Here is a 21,272-nt window from a genome sequence, read left to right on the forward strand (position 1 = left end):
GCTGATCATTTTTTAATAACTATGTCTCCACTTCAGCTACAAACTACAGCACTGATGGGCCTTCTCTACCCTAATGGCTGTCAGATTCATTTCAATACTGTGATCACCATGGTTTCTAGCAGGGCTTAATTAAACACAAAATAATCATAAAGTAACAGCATAAACAATCCCCTCAAATGCTATGTTAACAGTGTTACATCATTAGCTTGTTTGAATTCATCTTGCTCATTTCCAAAGTAATACCTGTTTCTGTGAGAATTGCCTTTTCAAAAGCAGAATTCCCACATCATCAGCTAGCTTTTCTCTAAGTGATCTCCAAAGCAAACAGTATTTAATGTGGCATTAATCCAAATATATGCTATCTGCCCACTGGTAAAGCCATCTTTAGATACTGCAGGAAATAAAAAGCTATGCCCATAATATATGATTTTTAAATATTAAGAAATCTGTGGCACAAAAGACAATAGATAAATGTGTAGATAAAGGTTATAATATTTTCAAACCTACTTTAAATAATAATTTATTCTTCAGAGAGTCTTTACATTCTAAAGGGTGGCTAACAGTTTCTGCAGAAGTCTAAGACTACAATGAAAATGCTCGATGCAGGTCTTCATACTTTTGTTGGCACAACCACGTCAAAGGTGTTAAGAGGTACAACCTTTACTTGATGTAATTGTCCTGGCAAAGGCTGGTAGGTGTGGACACAGTTTTATACCACTAAAACTGAATTTTTGCTGGCACAGCTTCTTATACTCCAGGGAGGTCTGGCATATGTTATGCTGTCAAAAGTACAATTTTCGGCAGCAGAAGCCCCGTGCAGAGCACTTTGCTCTGGGTAAGCCTGGCCTCAACAGTGATTTTAAAAGGAAGATTAACACATGAGGCATATTCATTTCTTTGTGGCAATGTCAAGCTCTGAGTCTCTTTGGTTTCTTTTGTAGTGGTAATACAGACAATGCTGTTTCACCCTAATATGATTTTCTTTTGCTTTCTATGGCAAAACAGAAGGTGTACACCAGCTCAAGTTAAAATAGCAAATTAACCAAATGAAAAATTTCTCTCTTTTTCAGGAGTGCCCTGTATTGTTCAGCATAGAACTGTTCTTTTTATAGCATGTTACTACAAAACAGATCACAAACAGCTCCATTTCTAATTGTCTTTCTGGTTTTGTTCTCATAGATCTCACTAGACCAACACACATGTCACAATGCCCAATATCACACTAAATCTGCTGTCAGGAGACCTGACACCAAATGGAAACCTTTACTTGGGTCCATCAGCTCTTCAGACAGTACTCTGGGAAAATCTGGACTCAGAATAGGACTCACAACATGCAGAAACAAAATAATGCTTAGGAACCAAATTCTGAGCTCCAGGGAGCCCAGGAGGTGTAGATTCACATCGGAAATCTCTCCCAGCACTGCTCAACTGCCATGATGAAAAGCAGAAAGGAAGTCTTGGGATCTACATCAGGATGCTCCTCCAGAGTTCCTCATCTGAAAACATGCTCTAATGAAGAGCCATTGCATGAAGGGCCTTATCCACCACCTCATGCAGATCTGTCTGTGTTAGTGGATGTAGAAGCACAGATCTATTCTGAAGCTATCCAGCAGGCTCACTCCAAGCTGGTTTCTTACTAGGACACCAAGATCATGGATTCTGCTTTATCATAGGTGTGAGCTACACCTTGTGTTGCCCAAACCTGCCAAGTCAGAGGCAGATCTAGGCAACCGTGGAAGCTGAAATTTAGACTCCAAGAGAACCTGTATAAACATGGATATCCATGAGCTGTAGGGTCAATGGGAATTAAGAGTGGAGAAGAGAACTGAGGCTGGTGTTCTGGATGACAGGTCTTAAAGCTGCCCATTTCTGTAGATCTGGGGCCTCGTCTTTATTACAAGACAGTACCTAAGGTACGGTGGGAAGACTGATAAACTCTGAGTTGACACACATGGCATGGTCAAGGAATCATCAAGGCTAAAAAGATTTATGATAAAATGAAAATGATGAGCATCAATAATTCTAGGCTAGAAGGTCACTTGTTATTCTACCCACTGAACAAGATTTTGTAGATCAGCAATTACTTCTTCAAGATCATATGGCAGAGACATATTACATTCATCATCTGTCCAGAAGGGGTGGCATTCTGGTTTCTGGTCTTCTGGCAAGCTCTCGGCTGCTTCTGACTGGCACCTGAAATGAAAGGTAAACAGATGAACTACTTAAGTAAAATTGTATAAAGAAACTGAATACTCAGCGAGGATACATTTGTGCATTAATTCAAAGAGAAAGATGATAATAAAAAAGAAATACCACATCTTCTGACCAAATGGATTGTTCATTTCCAGTGGATTTCTGTTGTAGGCTTTGTATTTTCTATAGGGATTTCTCAAAAAGCCAATCACAGAGAAAACTCAGTTAGTGTACCTTTATATGGTGAATTATTTTTTCATTATCTCAGCTGTTATTTAAAGTATGTGATTAAACCATTATCAGATTTAAATGTTTGCCAGTTTCCAATGTATTACTAGATTATTGAGAAAGATTAAACTGAATTTACTGCATTAAGGTCAGGGGGGATAGATTAAACAATATTACAGAAGCCAGACTAGCTTTGTAGATTCTGGAGATTTACAAGTGTATCAACCTGCTTAGCTCTGAAAAAGGCAATATAAAACGAGAAAATTCTATAAAGATAAATGGAAATGGCGGTTAATAACAACTTCCAATGATGAATAGGTGGGCAAAACTTCAATAAAATTAAATTAAGAGGTTAGTGTATGGTAGTCTCCAGAGAAGATGTTTAAATTACAGTGTTTTTTATTAAATGGATTATTCATCAATACTACTGAAGTCTATTCAACTGAACTGCAGCCTGCAGAAGAAAGTTTTGTAAGTGGCAACCATCACATCTCTTAAGATTACACTATAATACAACATGCTGCATCCAAAAAACTGTCACTGTTCAAGGAGGATTTCTGCCCCTCTCTTTTCTCCTCCTCTTAAACAATCTGCAGGTTGCTGATTAATTAGTTAATGCTTGCAATAGGGCAAGACACAGAAAAATGCTAAACGTCACTATAATTTTGGCATATACTACAGGTCTATGTAATTCTTCAAAGAGATAACTAGCAAATTGTAGAAACACATTTTTGCCTTTTGAAAGACATTTTTTTAAATTTGTGTTCTACAAAGCATGTAATTTTGGTACAAATTCTGAAGTTGTTTTAAACATATATATGTCTTTCATCTCTGCAAAATGAACTCTAGAAACATTGACACATGCAACTTCCTTGTCTACACTGTCAGCCTTCTGGAAGAGGTTGTTTCCAAATGAAAGATGTCTTCTTCTCTTGGGAATTATTAATGGCAGTGTAATCCCTATGAGAAAACATACTTCAGCTTTACACCCATGTTGGTGTGTGGTTAATTGCCACACCAGCATCCTGGGCACTCAATCCATCGTACATTACACTACAAGGACAGTATTAACACATAACATTCCAATATATCTTCAGCTCTCTGCATCAGCCCCTGATAATAGCATCTGTTAACATGCACTAAGTACTATTATGTAGCACATCACTTCATAAATAATAAGATTAGCTGACCTCAGGGCCCTGGGAAGAGTAATGTGTTTAAATGTTCTCATTATTTATTTAAAACAAGAATTAAAGGAACAGAAGCTACTTGTGACAATCCTCTTAGCATAAATATTAAACTGTTTGCATTGATAAGCTGCACTGTACAGAATAACAGAGGATTTGTTTTGCTGGCTGCTTTATAATAGTTGTTAGAGCAAATGCAGTTTAGTGTATGAGTTCTGAGAGGTACGTAACTGATTGTACCAGCATGTTCTGAAAACACTTTCCAAATTATAGACAGGAACAGGAGAAAATTAATATGCAGAGGAAGCTGAAACTAATTACAGCATAACTCTGTAAGGCTTTTAAAATCTTGCTTTATTTTCTCTCTTGGCACAAAATAATATGCTCAATTTACTGGGTAGTATAAGATATTCCAGTTTAAGCATTTCAATCTCAAAGTGGATAAATTAACCATGTAGAGAATATTGCAGATGACAAATCAAGAAGCTCAGCCAGTAAACACTGCAGACGTGTTATGTGGTCTGCAAAACTAAGAATAGCTGCTCATGGGATGTCCAGTCACACCACCATTGTGACTGCTGCCACAGTTACAGCCACCCAAATGCCTGAACACCACACGTGAGGGAAAAGCTGTTCAATCCATTTGTGAGAGAGAAACTCAAAAGAGACATGAATAGTAATGAAAAGAGCTCTGAAATGGTGAAGAAGCTAAAAGCTGGTATGTTTTTCCTTTCAGTGAAAAATGTGTTGTTAATAGCATATGTGTGTGAGAGAGAATCAGGGTGCAAAAGCAGTCCTTTCCAGATGAGTGTATTACTATTGATTTTAATAAATTTCTGTCAGAGAAACTGTTTCTACAATGGTCTTTAATTTGTAGCAGAGTAACAGACCTGAAGGTCCTGCAGAAGGATAGCAGCACCATTTTTAACTGATGCAGAGCAATCTAAGGCACTTAAATAACTGCACAGAATTATTTCAAATTCCTTTGTATCTGGGACAAGACAGCTAACATAAGTAAGTAGCAATGATAACACAGATTAAAAAGAAATTTCTTCTTTTCCCAGATACCAAAGAACTTATGAAGCTCCAAGAACAATGGAAATACTACAAACACTGAAGTATGATGGTAGTGGGAAAGTATCAAGATTTAGAATATTGTACGTTAATTAAAATATTATTTATCAATTAAAAACTGTTATTTAACAAAGTCAAATCTCCAAAAGAGAGTAGGTCTAATCTGTGTGTATCACATGCAGAAAATGTGTTAAGAATGGGAATAACACATGCTCTGACAGACAGATCCCAAATCAAGAGGCATCTTTCATACCTTATTTGCAGCAGGAGAATAAAAAAACTCCCATGATATATTTCAGAGCAATTTTCCTCCAACACCCTGATAAAAACACACGTTCACCAATACAGTACAGAAAAGATTATTTGTCTAAAGATATGCAGAATGCATGAAACTCCATGGTCCCTACTTTCTTGCTAAAACAATGGGCCAATTTCTGTGAAAAAAGCCCATTTTTAAGGACCATTTAGTTATTGCTGTAGTTCATATTCTCACCACCTCTCCCTTGTCAACTTCACACATTTTCTGTTGTCTCCTTTCATCAAATGAACTTTGAGCATTAATATTTACCAACAGCTACATATTAATTTAAATTCACCTAAGTCATTACAAACATTGGAATGACTACCTGTATAACAATACATGATGCTTCCCCTTGGAAGGTGGCTATTTTCCCCACGGGCAGGTGCACATTCACTGGGACAGACAGTTGCCTGGGTAAGGTCTCCTAGGCTGCACTGACATTTTGATGATCAGGGTGTCAGCTACATTAGAGGACACTGATCACAATGCTAAAATTAACCAAGCTAGCTAAAGTGTGTGTTAATTATGAGTATGCAAGCAGTCAATAAAAGGTTAATGCAAAAGTCAAAGGATAAATTTATTTCAGTATTGCATCACTCTACTGACTAAATGACTAACATTTTGCTTTGTTTTTTAATCGATATATTTTACAGTAATGCGTGAGCCATTGATTTGGAAAACAGTCGTTGTTTTAACCAGTTAAGTTTTGCAACTATTAAGTATCAAGTATCAATATACCTAAAACACTCTTTTTTCAAAATAGATACCTTTTTGGTCCATTGTCAGAAACAAGACTGCATATAAGCCAGGAGGTGGTCACAGGTTCTGCTGATGAATGTGATTAATGCAAATAAGAATTATTAGCTAGGAACCTATATAAGGTACTGTGAATTAGGGTCCCTGGATTGTATCACAGTGCTTGAGTGTTTGCTTCGCAGAGGTAGTCAAATCAGATCAATAAAGGTCAATTTGTGGCAGAGGTGCAAAAGAGTGAGGAGATGATATGAACAGTCCTGTTTCCTAGATGGTACTAATTTAGCTGCCTACCCCTGGCAGTTCAAACACTGATGCAGAACATGTGGACATTCATAAGGTAAGTCAAGAAACGTGGGTCTGGCCATCTTCCATATGTACTAGTATGGTCAGAAAAAGAGGAAGGGATATTTGCTCTGCATTCGTAAAAGTATGCACCCACCCATACATGCTACTCCATCATTCCCGAAATTACATTTTACATGCGAGTTATTTCCTCTCTCCATTCATGCTGGGATAAAGGAGTTACTGAGCTGTGGTTCACCACTTCACAGTACCTTTTAAATCAATATCCCAGGTAAGAACAGTGTTCAGATGACCCTACTAAGACAAGTGCATTCATTAAACCCATACTGACACTGGTTATTAGGATACAATACTGCTAACCTGATGTTTTGATAACAGCAGTAGCTTCTCTAGATGGAATCTTCCATTCTTAATATTCACAACTTTGCAAATGTGGGCCTGATCAAATATGGTTTATTTATTACTGTTCCAACATAGCTGTGCTGAGTGAACACATATCCCAATAGCACAGGTAACTGGTACACAGAGCTTTGCTTGCAGGTTTGGAATTTTTCATCCCTGTCCTTCAAACCTTTCCTCTGCCTGGAAATTACTATGCAAACTATATACAGTTACTCTAATCCCAGTTTTAGGATTATCCTATGCCATTTCAAAACAACATTCTTAGGTGCCAGAGCATATGCAAAAGAACACAGTGTGTTCTCAGCTATCTGAACTGTCATGCAAAGCACAGAGAAAATATGAGATTACATAAAATACATACATACAATTACTCAAATTAGTTAACCTTGAGTTTTCTTTTTCTAATAGCATACCCTGTTGACAGGTATGACAAATTTACTTTGGCTGCTTAATGCATCACAATTAAAACCTGATACCACTTAAGTCAAAGATGAAACTTCTAGTGATTTCAACAAGGCCAAGATTTCAACTGCTTTTCCAGAAATCAATCACAATAGACATCAGCTAGAAAGCATAATAATAAAAACCATCCAAAAGAAACTATGGGAGGAATGAAAAAGGCTGAATACAGTTCCTCAAAGTGAAATTTAGCAAGGGATACTGAATTCAAATGTTTTAGCCATTTATAACAATGGTTATATTATTGGCAATTGTAAGTCAGCTAATACAATGTGGAGTAACAAGATGTGATATTCTGTAACTTCAAAGTTGCCACAAAAAGAAAAAATATGTTTTATCAAACTGAATTTCTCAGTAAAGCACAGAAAAAGTCTAAAGTGAAAATTCAAATTGATGCTGTAAATACATATTCTTCTTCCCTTTTGGACATGGATAGGATTGAGATAAAGTCCTTAAAAAGAATTGAAAAAGTCACCTTTGTTATTTGAAGAAATGAACTTTCATTTCTCTTCCTGAGAAATTAAAAGATGGAAAGGATAAATGTAATTCATTATAAAACAGAATGAGGAGAGAAATCTGAAAAGCAGCTGCTTTTCAATTGAGTGCCCATTCCAGCATTAGCTATTTCAGAAATTACCATATGCCTAATTTTAAATTTACTTCTAAACCAGGCATTTGCTTGGTCACAGTAGCTAGCAACAAGTGAAAAATTCCAACCACTGATTAAGGTTTAAGTTTATCAAGTAGACTGCTGAGACCAACATTATGACTGGATCTACTTGTTAGCATGTCCATCACATACCAGTGGTGATGAATAGGATATTCTGCTAGCCAACCAGTGAGGAACTGCTGACCTCTGACATCAGTCATTGGAGGGGGTCACATGAAGCCTCCATTGCTCCCACCTTGCCCCATGGAACAATACAGGGGTCAAATGGTAAGGGCGATTATAAATGTCATATCTCAGGCAACCCCACTAGAGCTTTAGTGTACCCATAGCCAAATTCCAGAGCTCAGTACAAAGCTGAGATAACTGCAGAAACATGCAAAACAGAAGGCTGCTTTCCTGGAGGTGGAAGGCAGTTTTCCTTGCCACTGGAGAGAAAGGACACATTGTTCTTGAACAATGAAATCAGACACAGTTGAAGAAATTGCAACTCTTCCACTGGAAGCCAAACATGCAGCAGTCATTATGTCACCGGTGCCATCATTGGCATGGATAGAACTCTAGCCTGGCACAGCTGTATCAGAGGGAAGCATTCCTATGCTCTCCTGAGAATATTTCTTCTGGAGAACTAATCCAAGACATGAAACAGGATATAATATATATAAAAATCAGTATTTCAACTGGAACTTCACCAAAATTGAGGGGTTTCAACAAAGTCTGGAAAATGGTGGTTAGTTAATGACTGAGTGTAATACAGGTAAGGCTGGAATGTTTTCTGATCTCTTTTTTTAACTCTGTAAAACATACTCAAGACAATATTTACAAATCCTTCACTTGGTATTATGATTAACTGCCATAATTTGTACCGTAAATACAGTTTACTGAAAAAAACCCAAAGGACAGAGAAAACGTAAATATATTGAAATGTAACAGCATGAAAAATGTTTCCTTTATATGGCTGCAGATTCTTTATCTTCATCACCAACAGAATCCTATTTTTTTTTCCATGCCCAAAGTGGAATCTCTGAAGTTAGTGCATCCAATCTAACTCTTAATCCAAATATATTCTTATCTTTTTTAATTAACCAATCACAAAGTTATGAACCTTGACAGAGAGTATCCCTTTCAGTTGTTCCATGCTTGTCCCTAGTGTGACTGCACAACTAAAACCAGGTTTACTCTGCCTTTTAAGAACAAAACAAATTACATCAATATTTGAGTTTACAAACATGATTTCAGAAGTACTTGTCCCAGACTGGCAGTGAAATGAAGTGGCCAGATGGAAAGAGAGCAGAGTGCTTCATTCTTTTGAACATCTGATCCCCAGTGTATTCCCAAGGAGCCTGCCCCACTTAACATTAAGTCACTGCTGATGTTCTTTCATGTGCTGTAACTACAGTGTGCCCAGTCACAAGTAAGGGCTGAGACTGGGACTGCATTTATAGAAGGGACAAAATGAGCTTGTTTCTAGATTAGAAGCTTGAAAACAGAATGCCAGATTCTATGATTTACGAAGGGATGGAGGCAATATCAGTTAAATTTTAATCCAACAAAAAAACACGTATCAGCTGCAAAATATGCAAGTAAAAATACACATGATGGCATGTTAGAAGATCTTTCCTGTCTTCTTTCAAAAGCTGATAATGACTTGTGTCATTTGTCTCTTTGTACAGAATCAAAGTTTACAGTCACTAATCCAAGAGCTTTATGCCTCCAAAGTCAGCCATTCCCTGGAAATGTGGGGCTGCTAAAATATCCTGAGGCATCACTGGTGACACAGCACAATACCCTGGAAACAGCCAGTGTTATCCTTGTGTGTACTTCTACAAAGTGAATCTATGGCAGCGCCCATCTTTTAACACTGGCCTGCCTAGTGCATTTTGGTGTTCCATGGAGAGGCAGGAGAAAGATCAATGAAGCTGACTCTGAAAAGGTTTAAGTGATAGTTCCATGACCTTCAAAATGCCAGGGTTGCTGTCATTACTCAAATTGTAAATCAGGTAAGAGAAAAACTTAAATTGTTAATACTTTTCAAATGTTGAAATAACAGCAACCAAAGCACTGGTGGAGTCCAGCTGCTAAGAGTTTTCAAGTGGTGCACCAGCGCGTTTAACATGTACTTGTAGAAGTAAATGAAAATCTCAAAAATTAGTTTTTAAAGAATGTTTTGCTTTGCTTTAACTGTAGAGAAAAAAAAATCAGGGGTTTTTTTTCTTTGCTTCAATATTAATTAAAATCTGCAAAAACATTTCAGTCTTTCTAAGCAATTAAGCTAACAAACTGTGGGAAAGGATAAAGATTTGCTGCACAGTATCTTCAGCTACAGAGTGAGGATTGTAAGACAAAGCCCCAAAACCCCAGAGATATTCCAGCTCTGGGCAGAAAGAATGGAAGAGGACACAAGAAGCTCCTTTCTCTAATATATTCACCTTTAGTGTGAGTGAATTAATAAACAGAAATCTACCCAAAAGATACTTCTGATGAGATTATCATTGACCTTTCTCACCACATCCACCAACTCCACCCTACCAAAGGACAAGACCTAGAAAATGGTACTGCAGCAACTGTAATACCACTACGAACAGTGCTGGCATCAGATGCGTGATGCAAACTTGACTTCCCCAGACAGAGCTTTTCCTCTCCTTTGCGGCCTCTGTCCAACAGGCCTAGAATCTGCCCATGAGAAAATCAGTGTACCTCCTATTCCCACCAGAGAATGGCTGTGTGGGGCACCCTCCATTCCATGTCTGTTTGACTTTTTTTAATTAAGAAACATCACTGCTCTCTATAACATGTAAGGGGTAGGGAAACCCCCAGAGAAAAACTGAATAAATAACACAGAATTTGCTGAAAGATGAAGTTTAATACAATTTAACCTATAGGTCTACAAACTGTTCGCTTTCCGCCCTGTTTCTCAGATGTTTTTGTTTCCTGTTTTTACAATAATAATATGTATACAACCAATGTATCCTGACAGTATGAGAAACACATTCATACATATTTATATACACAGCCCTTCATACCACCAAAAAATCCTATCAGTCCAAAAAAGGCAGCATTTAGGAGGAAATTTTCAGCACCACAGAATAGATATAGTTATATAATTTTCATGATCAGCAATGGGATGTGAGTTATTCCCTCTGTGCTGGGAATATTTGGGTTTGACTTCAAACAACACAGAAATATATAAACCTCAATACAATTTATATTCTCTCAAAAGGAACCTAAAATGCTCTAAGCCTTTGCTGAGGCATCTGATGTTCCATTCCCTTCCATTGCACTGTATGATCAGCTGTTTTACTTCACTTACCATTCTTGCTTTCCTATGATTTTTTTCAGACAAAGAAACGCTATACACTGAGTATAAACACAGCTGACTTGTTTTCCCCAAAGTATTGATTTTATGCACTTTTAAAATAACTATTTTCATTTTGTTTGCACAATCAGCTGGGGCATTGTTCCTCTACATTTGCAGAAACACAGATGGAATTGCTGATTTGGAGCCTTTGGAGAGATTTTACAGTATTCTCCAGAATCTAAGCTTCTATTAAAAAAAGGTTTAAAGCACTTCTGCTTGTGAAGATAGCCTGGACAATGTAAATTGATGCATTGTTATCTTGTTGAGTCCACAACCAGACAGACAGACGCAATAGCACCAAGGGAGCTGTGAACTTCCCCCACTTATTTTATTGGGTGTTTACTTGGGGCCAGATGCTCCCCTCTGTTGTGCAGAGAAGTGTTAAATGACTGAGAAAAAGAAAGGAAAAGGAAATAGAAATAAAAAAAAAACAAAGAGGAAAAAAGGAAATTTCCACAGCCTGCATCCCAGGGGACTACAGATGCCCTCCCTTGCCAATATTAGACTCCTGGAAGAACTGGGACTGAGCCATGCATATGGCACATTTTTCAAAAGATGCTGTATTTTTAAAAAGAATGCCAGTGAAAAGTTAATGATGTTTCCAGCATCATGTCCTGTTTCACTTTATCTCTGGTACTCCTTTTATGTAGATGTCATATAATCAAGGAGAAATGTAAACTTTGGGTGGTTTTAGATGACACTGCAGGATGAGGACCCTCCCCTTTACTGCCCTGTCATTTAAAGTAAGGAATCCCATTTTCCAAAGAACTTCAGGGTTTGCTGGCTCTGGACTTCTGCAAGAAAGCTGAAGCATTTTTCTTGTTGAGTGTTTTCTTGTATGTTTTTCCATAAGACAACTTTTCACAGGATTAAAAATCAACCGCTGTATGACAAAATCCTATCTGTTATGTGTGAAAATTAAATCAATAGAAACATGACTGAATGCAATTATCAGTAACCATATAATTTGATCCTTAAGTCAGACTGGGCAGAAATGGGAGATATCTTTTCAGCATCAAAGCTATGTAATCCTTTCAGGCCAAAGTGCTTTCTTCTGAAGTGCTGCAAGCTGCTAACACAACCCATCCTCAAAATCCTACAGCTTCCATCAGGACCAAAGGAGCAGCACTGAGGAGCAGAATTGAATCACAAACTTAGATATTTCCAGTAACTGCTGTGCAAGAAGGACTCTGCGTATGATTTTACATGATACTGTCCTTTGTTGATGTTTCTTAGGACACAAAACAGAGGTCTTGTCCCAGGAGCCATACTGTCTAGCTGCTCTGGGACTGTTACTGAAATGCAGGTCTCATTAGCTTTGGTCCATTCCAGCGCATTTGCACATTTCATTAGCCAAAAGAAAACTATGAGAGACCAGGAAAGCCAACCAACCACAAGACTATCTTTATTTGCATACTTAAATTAAGATCTTGCTTATCACTATAACCTGTGGGATGCATACATATGTGTACATATATATATCTTTCCCTGGAAACATGGATAAATATATACTCACACATCTATATAAGAGGAGCTTACAGCCCATTTTCTAGCAAGAGATACGGCCTTGAACTCCTATGTGGCTTAGGGAACAAAAAAAAGGTTTATTGTGCTGCAGAACTACATTGTCTTCCCTGTGTTGTGCACCTCGGCTGTAGCCTGCAACCAGAATGTTTATGACATATATTGAAACTAATACTATAAGAGCAATGCAATCCTGTGGACTAAAACACAGTTTCCTTTAGGTCAACAAGAGGTCAGACAGAAGCAGGAGAGAACAAATAATAGGGAAATGAGAAAAACAGATACAAGAAAGGCCAGGAGTCTCAAAGAGAGGAAAAAGAAGTTTAGGAATAAAAGAAGAAAGCCTCATGTAACTCGTCACATTTCAATAACTGCAGAATTTCTCCATGGCTGCTGAATTCCAGTGCTGGCAGAGAAATAGACTTGATGTCCCAGGAAATGCTACAGTCTAACATATCTATCTATCTACCTATACACATATATACAGGCACAAATAAAAATCATATGGCAACAATATGCTAAATATGCTTCTGTATTTCTGTAAGTGGAGTAATCTTTCTCATTACCAAACAAGACCTCAGAATTTTTTCTATTTATCCTTTCCGTTTCAAATAACTGAAAACGTTATATATAGGTATTAAATACCCTCTTCTATTTTAACTTGTAAATAATTAGCATTGCCAAAATACAATGTGAATAAATGCATTTCTTATTTTCAATTTCATTAAGGGAAGAAATTCTGTGTTACAGTTCAGCATCACTATACCTCCACATTTTGCAATTAATGTAACTCTGCAATATTTTTAATGCCAATTAAAATTCCAGCAAAGCCTGAATTAATGTAAAATTAGAGAGGGATGCACCTTCCTTCACAGAATATGACTGCAATCGGTCTAAACACACACACTAAATCACAAACATCAGATTCTGCACTACTTTCACAGACATTATTTCCATGAGTATTTAAAAAGAGTGCAAGACCCTGATCCGTAAGATTCCATCAGTGGTCTTGAATTCTCAGCACCAGAAAGACTTATTCAGCCAAGTGAGTACCAAAATGCTACCAATAGGTAAAATCTAAAACATCTATTGCAACAAATGTATATAGCTTTTCATATTATTTTCCATGGTGTAAGGGATCTTTCTGACTGCAATATCTACGACTTTAAACTACAGACTAAGACTTTAGACCTTTTAGTGGTGCCAACTCACTTGTTTTATATGCTGTGATATATAGTTCTGGCTTTGAGCTACCTCTCACTACTGATGCTTTTGATGCTTTGTTCTCTTTTTACTTTAGGATGGAAAATAACAAATAATGCTGAGTTCTTTTCTTACTCTTGAATTCTTCTGATGTCTATCTTCAGAACTCTTCTAACATCCAATTTATGTCATTCTTTCTCTTTCTTATGCTGTGAATTTCAAACAAAAGAAGGTAACATAATATCATAAGATCTACGGACGATTGAAATGGCCTTCGGAGTAAACTTGAGTTATTCGTAAAACTATCTTGCCTCAACAGAAAGTAAAAAATTGCTTTTCAATAGATAACGCAACTACTCTTGAAATTCTTCTTGGGTGAAGTTATTGCCATAGGGAACACTCTAATGATAATAAAATATATGGTGCCAATGCCTTAAGAGCAGTTCAGATGTGTTATTTTGTTAGTATTTGCAAGGCACAATTCAAATTCATGCTCAAAGACCTATGTACTTTTCCTTGATTAATTCTTTATTATAAAAATACTACAAAACCTGATTTGTGTTAGTTAAAGAAGCTGACATCTGTGCTGATAAACTGGCAATGCTACTGTCACATTATTCAGTTATAGAATTCCTCTTAAAACATCACATCAGAATTCTGAAGACCTGTTATATTTTTTAATCAAGGACCAGATTTAATCCTCTATCAGATCTGAGTAAAATGCATAGTAACATATTTAAATCTCATTTAGCTTAGTGGAACTTTTAAATGTATTTCAAGTTCAGCATAGGCTTGAAAGCTTCACAGTGTAGATGATCTTCACTTAGAGATGATCTCCACATCAGTGCTCAATATACATAGACGTGATTAACTGTAACTTTTCTTAAGAACTTGAGGTAGCCATTCTATCCCTATCCTAGTACCTATCATCATATTGAGTCCCTACTCCCTATATCACACTGAACTGTTCTCTCTAATTCATTACGCAATGAGCATGAATCTTCCATGTGTTACATTGAGTGATGCGGAACTACAATAATGAACCAGGAGCACTTTTCAGGGATTTCTGCAAAATAACCTACCTAGTTACCACATTTTTAAGTTCAAATTCTGTGGATAATGGTGTCATTTTTTGAGCCCAAAGAAACAGAAACCTTCTCTTGCTGGGTGCCATAAGTTGTCTACCCCTCTGTATTTAGTACAGATTCATAGGAAAGAATCTATTGCATTGCTCTCACAAGAGACTTACTGTTTTGTCTTCATTCTGTGTCTGCTGAAGAACAGTTATTTAAACTTTATGAACTGTGGATGGCCTTGGCCTTCCATATGTTTTATTTTGTCTATGAATGTTTTATTTTACATTCAGTTTTTCCTAGTTTATTGCTTGCCAGCTGAGCTATGCTAGTCATACCTTTCAGTGAACTGATGAAATTTCTTCTCTTCCTCTGTTACAAGAAACATGACTTTCCTGAGCATGCAACACACCTAGTATCCCTCCTACTTGCTTCACTTTTTCATATATCATCATTAGTATATTAATCTAAAATACAAAGTATGCATTCACCTTTTTCTCTGCTTAAATGCCCTAACAATGATAGGCCTGGCGTAGCTACTTTCTGCTAAGAGATACCCATTTGATCTTCCCTTTCCAAACCTTAACGATTTTGCCAGGCTCAGTTTACTTATTGTTGGTGTTTCTGGGTAACCAGAGGGAAACACTGGTGAAATCACACTGTAAGCACAGGCTCTTTTCAAGTACTCAGAGACAGCTACATGCACTTCTTTCCCCTCTTTTTTCTTTTTCCTCCTGACAAAATATTAGAAAAATACTGCTCCTTTACATTTGCCTGATAATTTAAATCAGGTACCAATTTGATACAAATATTTGTAATCTTTCTAATTAGAAGATTTGGAATACATTGAAGAGAACATCTTTGCATTATGAAAACTTCAGTGCTTAAAATATTAGTCTGCCAGTCTGCCTTTTCAATTTTTTGACTCAGAAACAACAAAGGATGCTATTCTATGCATCTCTGTATTTTCATAATTGAATAATCGGCTACTGATGTAAAAAACCCTTTTGGTAGAAGTCAGCTAGAACTGTGCCAAGAAGCTGTTAGCAGTGTTCAGACCCATCTTTTATTCAACTTGCTCAAGAACGCACACAAAAAGAACAGATTCCATTCTGCATATAGCCAGCCTTCTTTGAGATGTTTAAGTCTGGCACTATGCTGTGCACTTGTAAAAGACTGAAGAACTCTGTGGCCCAGTAATGTTTATTTGAATTCTGGAAATTACAAAGACTGTTATAGTCATGAGAAAGGAAATAGAGTGATTCCGGTATCTATAGGCCATGTTGCATATCAGTCAACAGAAAAGTTGGTACAGAATTCATTTGACAGATAATATTAATGTATAAAGCATGTCAATCAGCATGTTTTTTTTTTCTGGAAAATAAATCTTGAACAGACTCTTAAAGATTACAAGTTCAGTTACTAGAAGAAACTATGGAGGAATAGGATGAATTGATTTACACTAGCTAGTGAATGATTTTTTTTCCCAAGTAGCATTGAATGTCAACAGAACATATACCACAAGTGAGTAATGCCTATCAAGTAACATAAAGATAAACATCAATGGGAAATGACTACTAAATGGTGACCCTCATAAGGGATTCCTCCAGAGAGCAATACAGTGTCCAGTAATAATCGCATTTTCATCAGTATTCTGAAAGTAAATGGCAATGATCTGCTACTTGACAATTTCTGCAGATAACACAGAGACTGATATAGTTAAAAAATGTGGGGACAGGATTTAGCTCTGTCAGGTCCCTTAGTGATCAGGACCAAATGTGTTACAGAACTGGATGCAATAACAGGGAGAAAGATGACTGAAAATTGATGAGTTTGTGCTTCAAACCACATGTATCTGAAAACAATGTAGATATTATACTGGACAACCCAAGATGAATTCCCTGCATAGTATGTAATCCTCCTGGTTTTCACTAGGTAGACAAATAACATAGAATAACATGGAGAGGAACATGGAATAACATTTGCTTCCAGCTTTTTAGAAGTACATTAAAGAGGACAGAGAAAAGAGATTCTGTAGACAGGTGGAAAACAGGTGATAATAATTAACTCAATTTGCTTCACTTATCAGATTTAAAACTGATAGATAAGGAAAATATCTTGTATGAAAGAGCTCTCTTGTCTTACAGAGGAAGCTGGAATTTGAAAAAGGACCCAGAGAAATTCAAATATGCCTGTTTTTTTTACAGTGAAGTCAATCACACACTGGGACAAACTATTAACGGAACAGAATATTCTTCATTTCTGACATCTTCAAATCAAGAAAATATTCCTGCCTGGAAACCATGCAGTTACACAGCTAGTGCAGGGATAAAAGGATAAAATTTAGTAACTTGTGATAGAAGTCAAAACAGCTGACATAAAAATCCTAAATACAATAATGCTCAAACTTCCACACAGCCATTCTTTAATGAGCTTACTTTGAGTAAGACTTTAAAAATTCCTTGTTATACATCGTGCTGTAAAATTATACATTCTAATTGGAATGGATACTCCAGGAGAATGAAAGAAAACGTAAGACTTCTATTGTCAAAGCCCCAGAAATATCAGCTTAGCCTTTGAACTCAATACCACTATGGAGAGAAAAACTCTGATGCAGGGAATAAAAACCTTTAGAAGCATCCATATTCTCTATTCTATTGCACATGTTACAGACAAGTCTAAACTTTTAAATATACATAGGTTTAACTGAAAAGAGGATTGAGCAAAAGATACACACACACACATATATATTTAATACATAAATTACATCCCTATATATGAAACTATATGAAATTATTAAATTAATTTCATATATAGTGGTATGGTTTATGAAGAATACTCAAGACACGAAAATGTAAGTGAACAGCGAGTTTATTGATCATTTACTTTGTTTCTCTTAAAGCATTTGTGAATCGCCAAAACACACAAGGTCACACTGAATCAAAAGACATCATCTGCTTGTTCAAAATGTCATTATGGAAAAATCAGGAAAAAGCAGCTGTATTACAGGTCACCTTTCCAGCTCTCACAAACAGACTATTAATGGAGAAAGTCAGTCCTTCACAGTGCATTACAGGACCAAGGTCACCTGGGAAACCACAGGGCCTCACCAGCTACTCAGAAGACCAACTTGATTAGTCCCAGTAACCTCATGCCCTTGCCAAGGGACTGATGGAAAGTCAAGTTTTTCACAGCAGATTGCTAACTTGGTGTTCACGCTTTTTAGATGCACAGTAATACAAGCTAAAGTGTCTGAGATTCATTTGATGCACTTAGTTTCAATTACAGTACAGTGTTCACTACTGTCTACTGGAATGACCATGAGCATTGCAATTGTGTCAATAATCACAAATTCTCTAAATACAAAGACAGTCTAAACTCAAAGATTATGTCAAGACTCAAGTCAGCTAAAAAAGAATGGAACTTTGACACAGGTGCTTTCGTCTTATTACTCTTCACTGCCATAAACCAAGCAATAGGAACAAATCACCAGGAATTAAGTTTTCTTGAAAATAACCTGTAACTACATGCCAGACAGTCTTAAGCACTCTCTTTGGAATACCGATAAACTAAACGCATGCTTTCAATATGTGCAACAATTAAGAGCTCTTCATGTTTTCTCTGTGCAGAATTCTCCAACCTATTCCTATAAGAGCAAGCAGTTTGACATAATCAGCTCACTACAATAAACAAATAACATACAGTATGAATGCATGAGAACCCAGTGCACTTTCTTTCTATATCTTAAGTTTGTATAACTAGCTGCATTAGAACACTGGAGAACTTTTCACTGTCTCAACAACAGGTTGCATTAAACTTATGGTCTTGGGGAACCTCACAAAATAAGGTGCTACGGAAAACGGGTGGTGTAAAAACTCTAGGTTGTAACCATTTTTTCTGTTTCAGATCCTCTTTATTACATACCATGTACTGGTCAATGAACAGGACTTGGTTCCATCTGTATCTGCCATAAGCCCTTTGAAGATATTAAGTTTATTGGCCATGAATCTATGAAAAGTCCTGTGATTTTCCTCATATGTTGGTCATAGCAAAAATATAGTATTTTTAACATCATTTTCTAAGTAGAATTCTACAACTGTGGGAACACTGAATCAATAAATTAGTGTGTTTTATTTTAGGACTTTTTATTTTTTTTATTTGTGAGAAATAAGTGAATTCTGAATAATGGTGAGAGAACCCACACAACCTTTTATGGACTTTCTGTGTTACTCCTGAATCTGTCCCCAGCTTTGAGTACGGCCTGGGGCATCTCATGTTAACTTAATGTTGCTGCAGTCTTATGAGCCTAAAGAATAAACAATGGTACCAAAAACTAATGAGAGGATGTTAGTTATATTTAACTATTTAGCTTTCTATTCTGTAAAGCTGTCTCCACTTTAAAATATTCAGCTGGATACACCTCTAGAGGTAATCGAGCTGAGATTTCAGACAATATTAGGAGGGACCTGAAAATGCCATTTATCCTGCTTATGCACTGTATAAACATTTTATCTGTAATGCTTAAAACTGTCACCTGAAAGAAAATTCAGTTTTACAAATTACTATTAAATTGTTTTATTTAAATCCCTATACAAATAAATGTACTATATTAAATTTATCAGGAATATTTCCCTTTAATTTCTTTATTACTATAGATAAAGAAAGTGCTTTTCTTTGACTAAGGCTAGAATCACAGAATTATAGAATGTTTAGGGTTGGAAAGGACCACTATTTGCTCTAATTCTCTGCAAAGCTGAAATGAAGTAATAGCTTCCCTTAATTTTTTATGCCTTTTTAATAACTTGCTCTAAGGCAGCTTTCTTGAACTTTTATCCACAATATTTGATTTCTGCTAAGAAAATCTTTAAAAGCTCCACACCTAAGTTTAAACATACCAAATTTAAAATGAAGAGTTCATGTTATAATAAAAGCATATCCACTGCTTCAATAGATAGTATTTACTTGTAAGCTCATTTGCTTCTAGCGCATATTTAGTTACTTTTTATGCCCTCACCATTGCTCCATCCAAGCATCTCACACTTCCCTTCTGGTGTCACAACAATGTGCTCTCAATGCATGGGAAATCAGTGCTTGAACTATGCAAGAACTAAATTAACTTAGAACTGATTTTAGTATGATGCCTAACCCACTGGACAAGCTTCCTTCCCATCAGCCTACTACTCCTTCCTTCTCACCATCCAATAATGTCTTTTAATTTGGCAATAACAGGACATGCACTTTCAAATCAGAATTCAAACCTACAAAGAATGCCATAGGCCAAGAAAATAAAGCACACTGAAAAGCAAAAGGAAATACAGAGTACAGGTGTGCTTAGCATATCTGCAAAAGTCCCAGAACTGTAATTCTGTGGTGAAATGCTTTTAAAACACTTCCTTCAAAGTTCAGAAACTGCTCTGTCTGTTAATGCCTCTTCATCCACTCCTTTATAGATGACAACTGTTTTGAGGAAAGAAACAAGTATTTTTCATCAGTAATCCTAATCTGTTCACGGCTATACAGGAACATGGCATAAACAACAGAACCCTCTCTACTTTTCCACAAAAATAAAAGTTGTGACAAATGTATCTTTAGAACATTTTCTTCATTAATTTGCAGCGATCTCTCACTACTTAGAAGTGGCAAGAATCCTCTGTTCTCTAGAGATTTAATGCTAGAAGGTGCTGAACATTCAGTTCTCAGTGATGAAAATGGAAGCTGACGGCTCTCAGCAGCTCATCACATTAGACGGCAGGGATTGCTCACAAAAAGAATGACAGCCATACCTGAAAAATGTTAGGCAAGGTCCTAGCAGCTCAGTTACTGGCTGGCATGCTCCCAGAACTGGACAACAAAGTGATGAAGACAAAGTAAGCATCGCCTTTTTTGCTTCCTTAAAAAGCACTGCACTAAAAAAAAAAAAGCCTATGAATTTTATGCTTAATTAAAAAGCATTGCATTTTAAAGCTGTGTTTATTTTAAATCATTTATATCTCTTCCACTTACCCACAATCTATTCTAAGAGAACGAGCACGGTGATACCAATTTGTCTATCAGACCTACTCACAGGCACAGTTTCTGTTCACGGCATGATGCAAAGAGTATTAACGACAATTACCTAGTCATATGATATTCAAATACACCAATCTAAAGGATTTCTGAGAATTTCTCACATAATACTTTAAGTATACAAATTGCTGTTGAATATTTGCCATTATACCTATATTTCCTTAAGAGTCTTATTTCCCTATTTGAAATATCTGCTGAGAAGTAAGGTCATTCTATAGCTAGCATGTAACTTTACTTCAGATTTAAACTTTTTAGATGGAAAAAGCTGCACAGTCTCAGTCTCATACTAGTTCTACACTGCCCTAATCAATTTGATTTATCTTTAACCTTTTATATCAGTTTTGCAGTAGCATAACTGAATTGAATTCAATGGTTATTCTTATTTACACCTAATTAACGAATCAAGCCCACAGAATTTTATTTCATGACTCAAACACTTTATCCAAGGATCCATTAAAACTACATGCTTTCAATTCTG

General features: G+C 36.5%; 1 protein-coding gene across 1 annotated transcript in view; it reads right to left on the reverse strand.

Moving 5' to 3' along the window:
* Positions 1-2,042: 2,042 nt before the first annotated feature.
* FTO (FTO alpha-ketoglutarate dependent dioxygenase) overlaps positions 2,043-21,272 on the reverse strand; it is a 244,348-nt gene continuing 225,118 nt past the window's right edge. The window contains exon 9 of the mRNA XM_013129797.2: positions 2,043-2,193. Coding sequence (XP_012985251.2) covers positions 2,043-2,193 — 151 coding nt within the window. The remainder of the gene's footprint in view (positions 2,194-21,272) is intronic.

This window comes from Melopsittacus undulatus, chromosome Z, assembly GCF_012275295.1.
Source record: "Melopsittacus undulatus isolate bMelUnd1 chromosome Z, bMelUnd1.mat.Z, whole genome shotgun sequence".
NCBI classification, from domain to species: domain Eukaryota; kingdom Metazoa; phylum Chordata; class Aves; order Psittaciformes; family Psittaculidae; genus Melopsittacus; species Melopsittacus undulatus.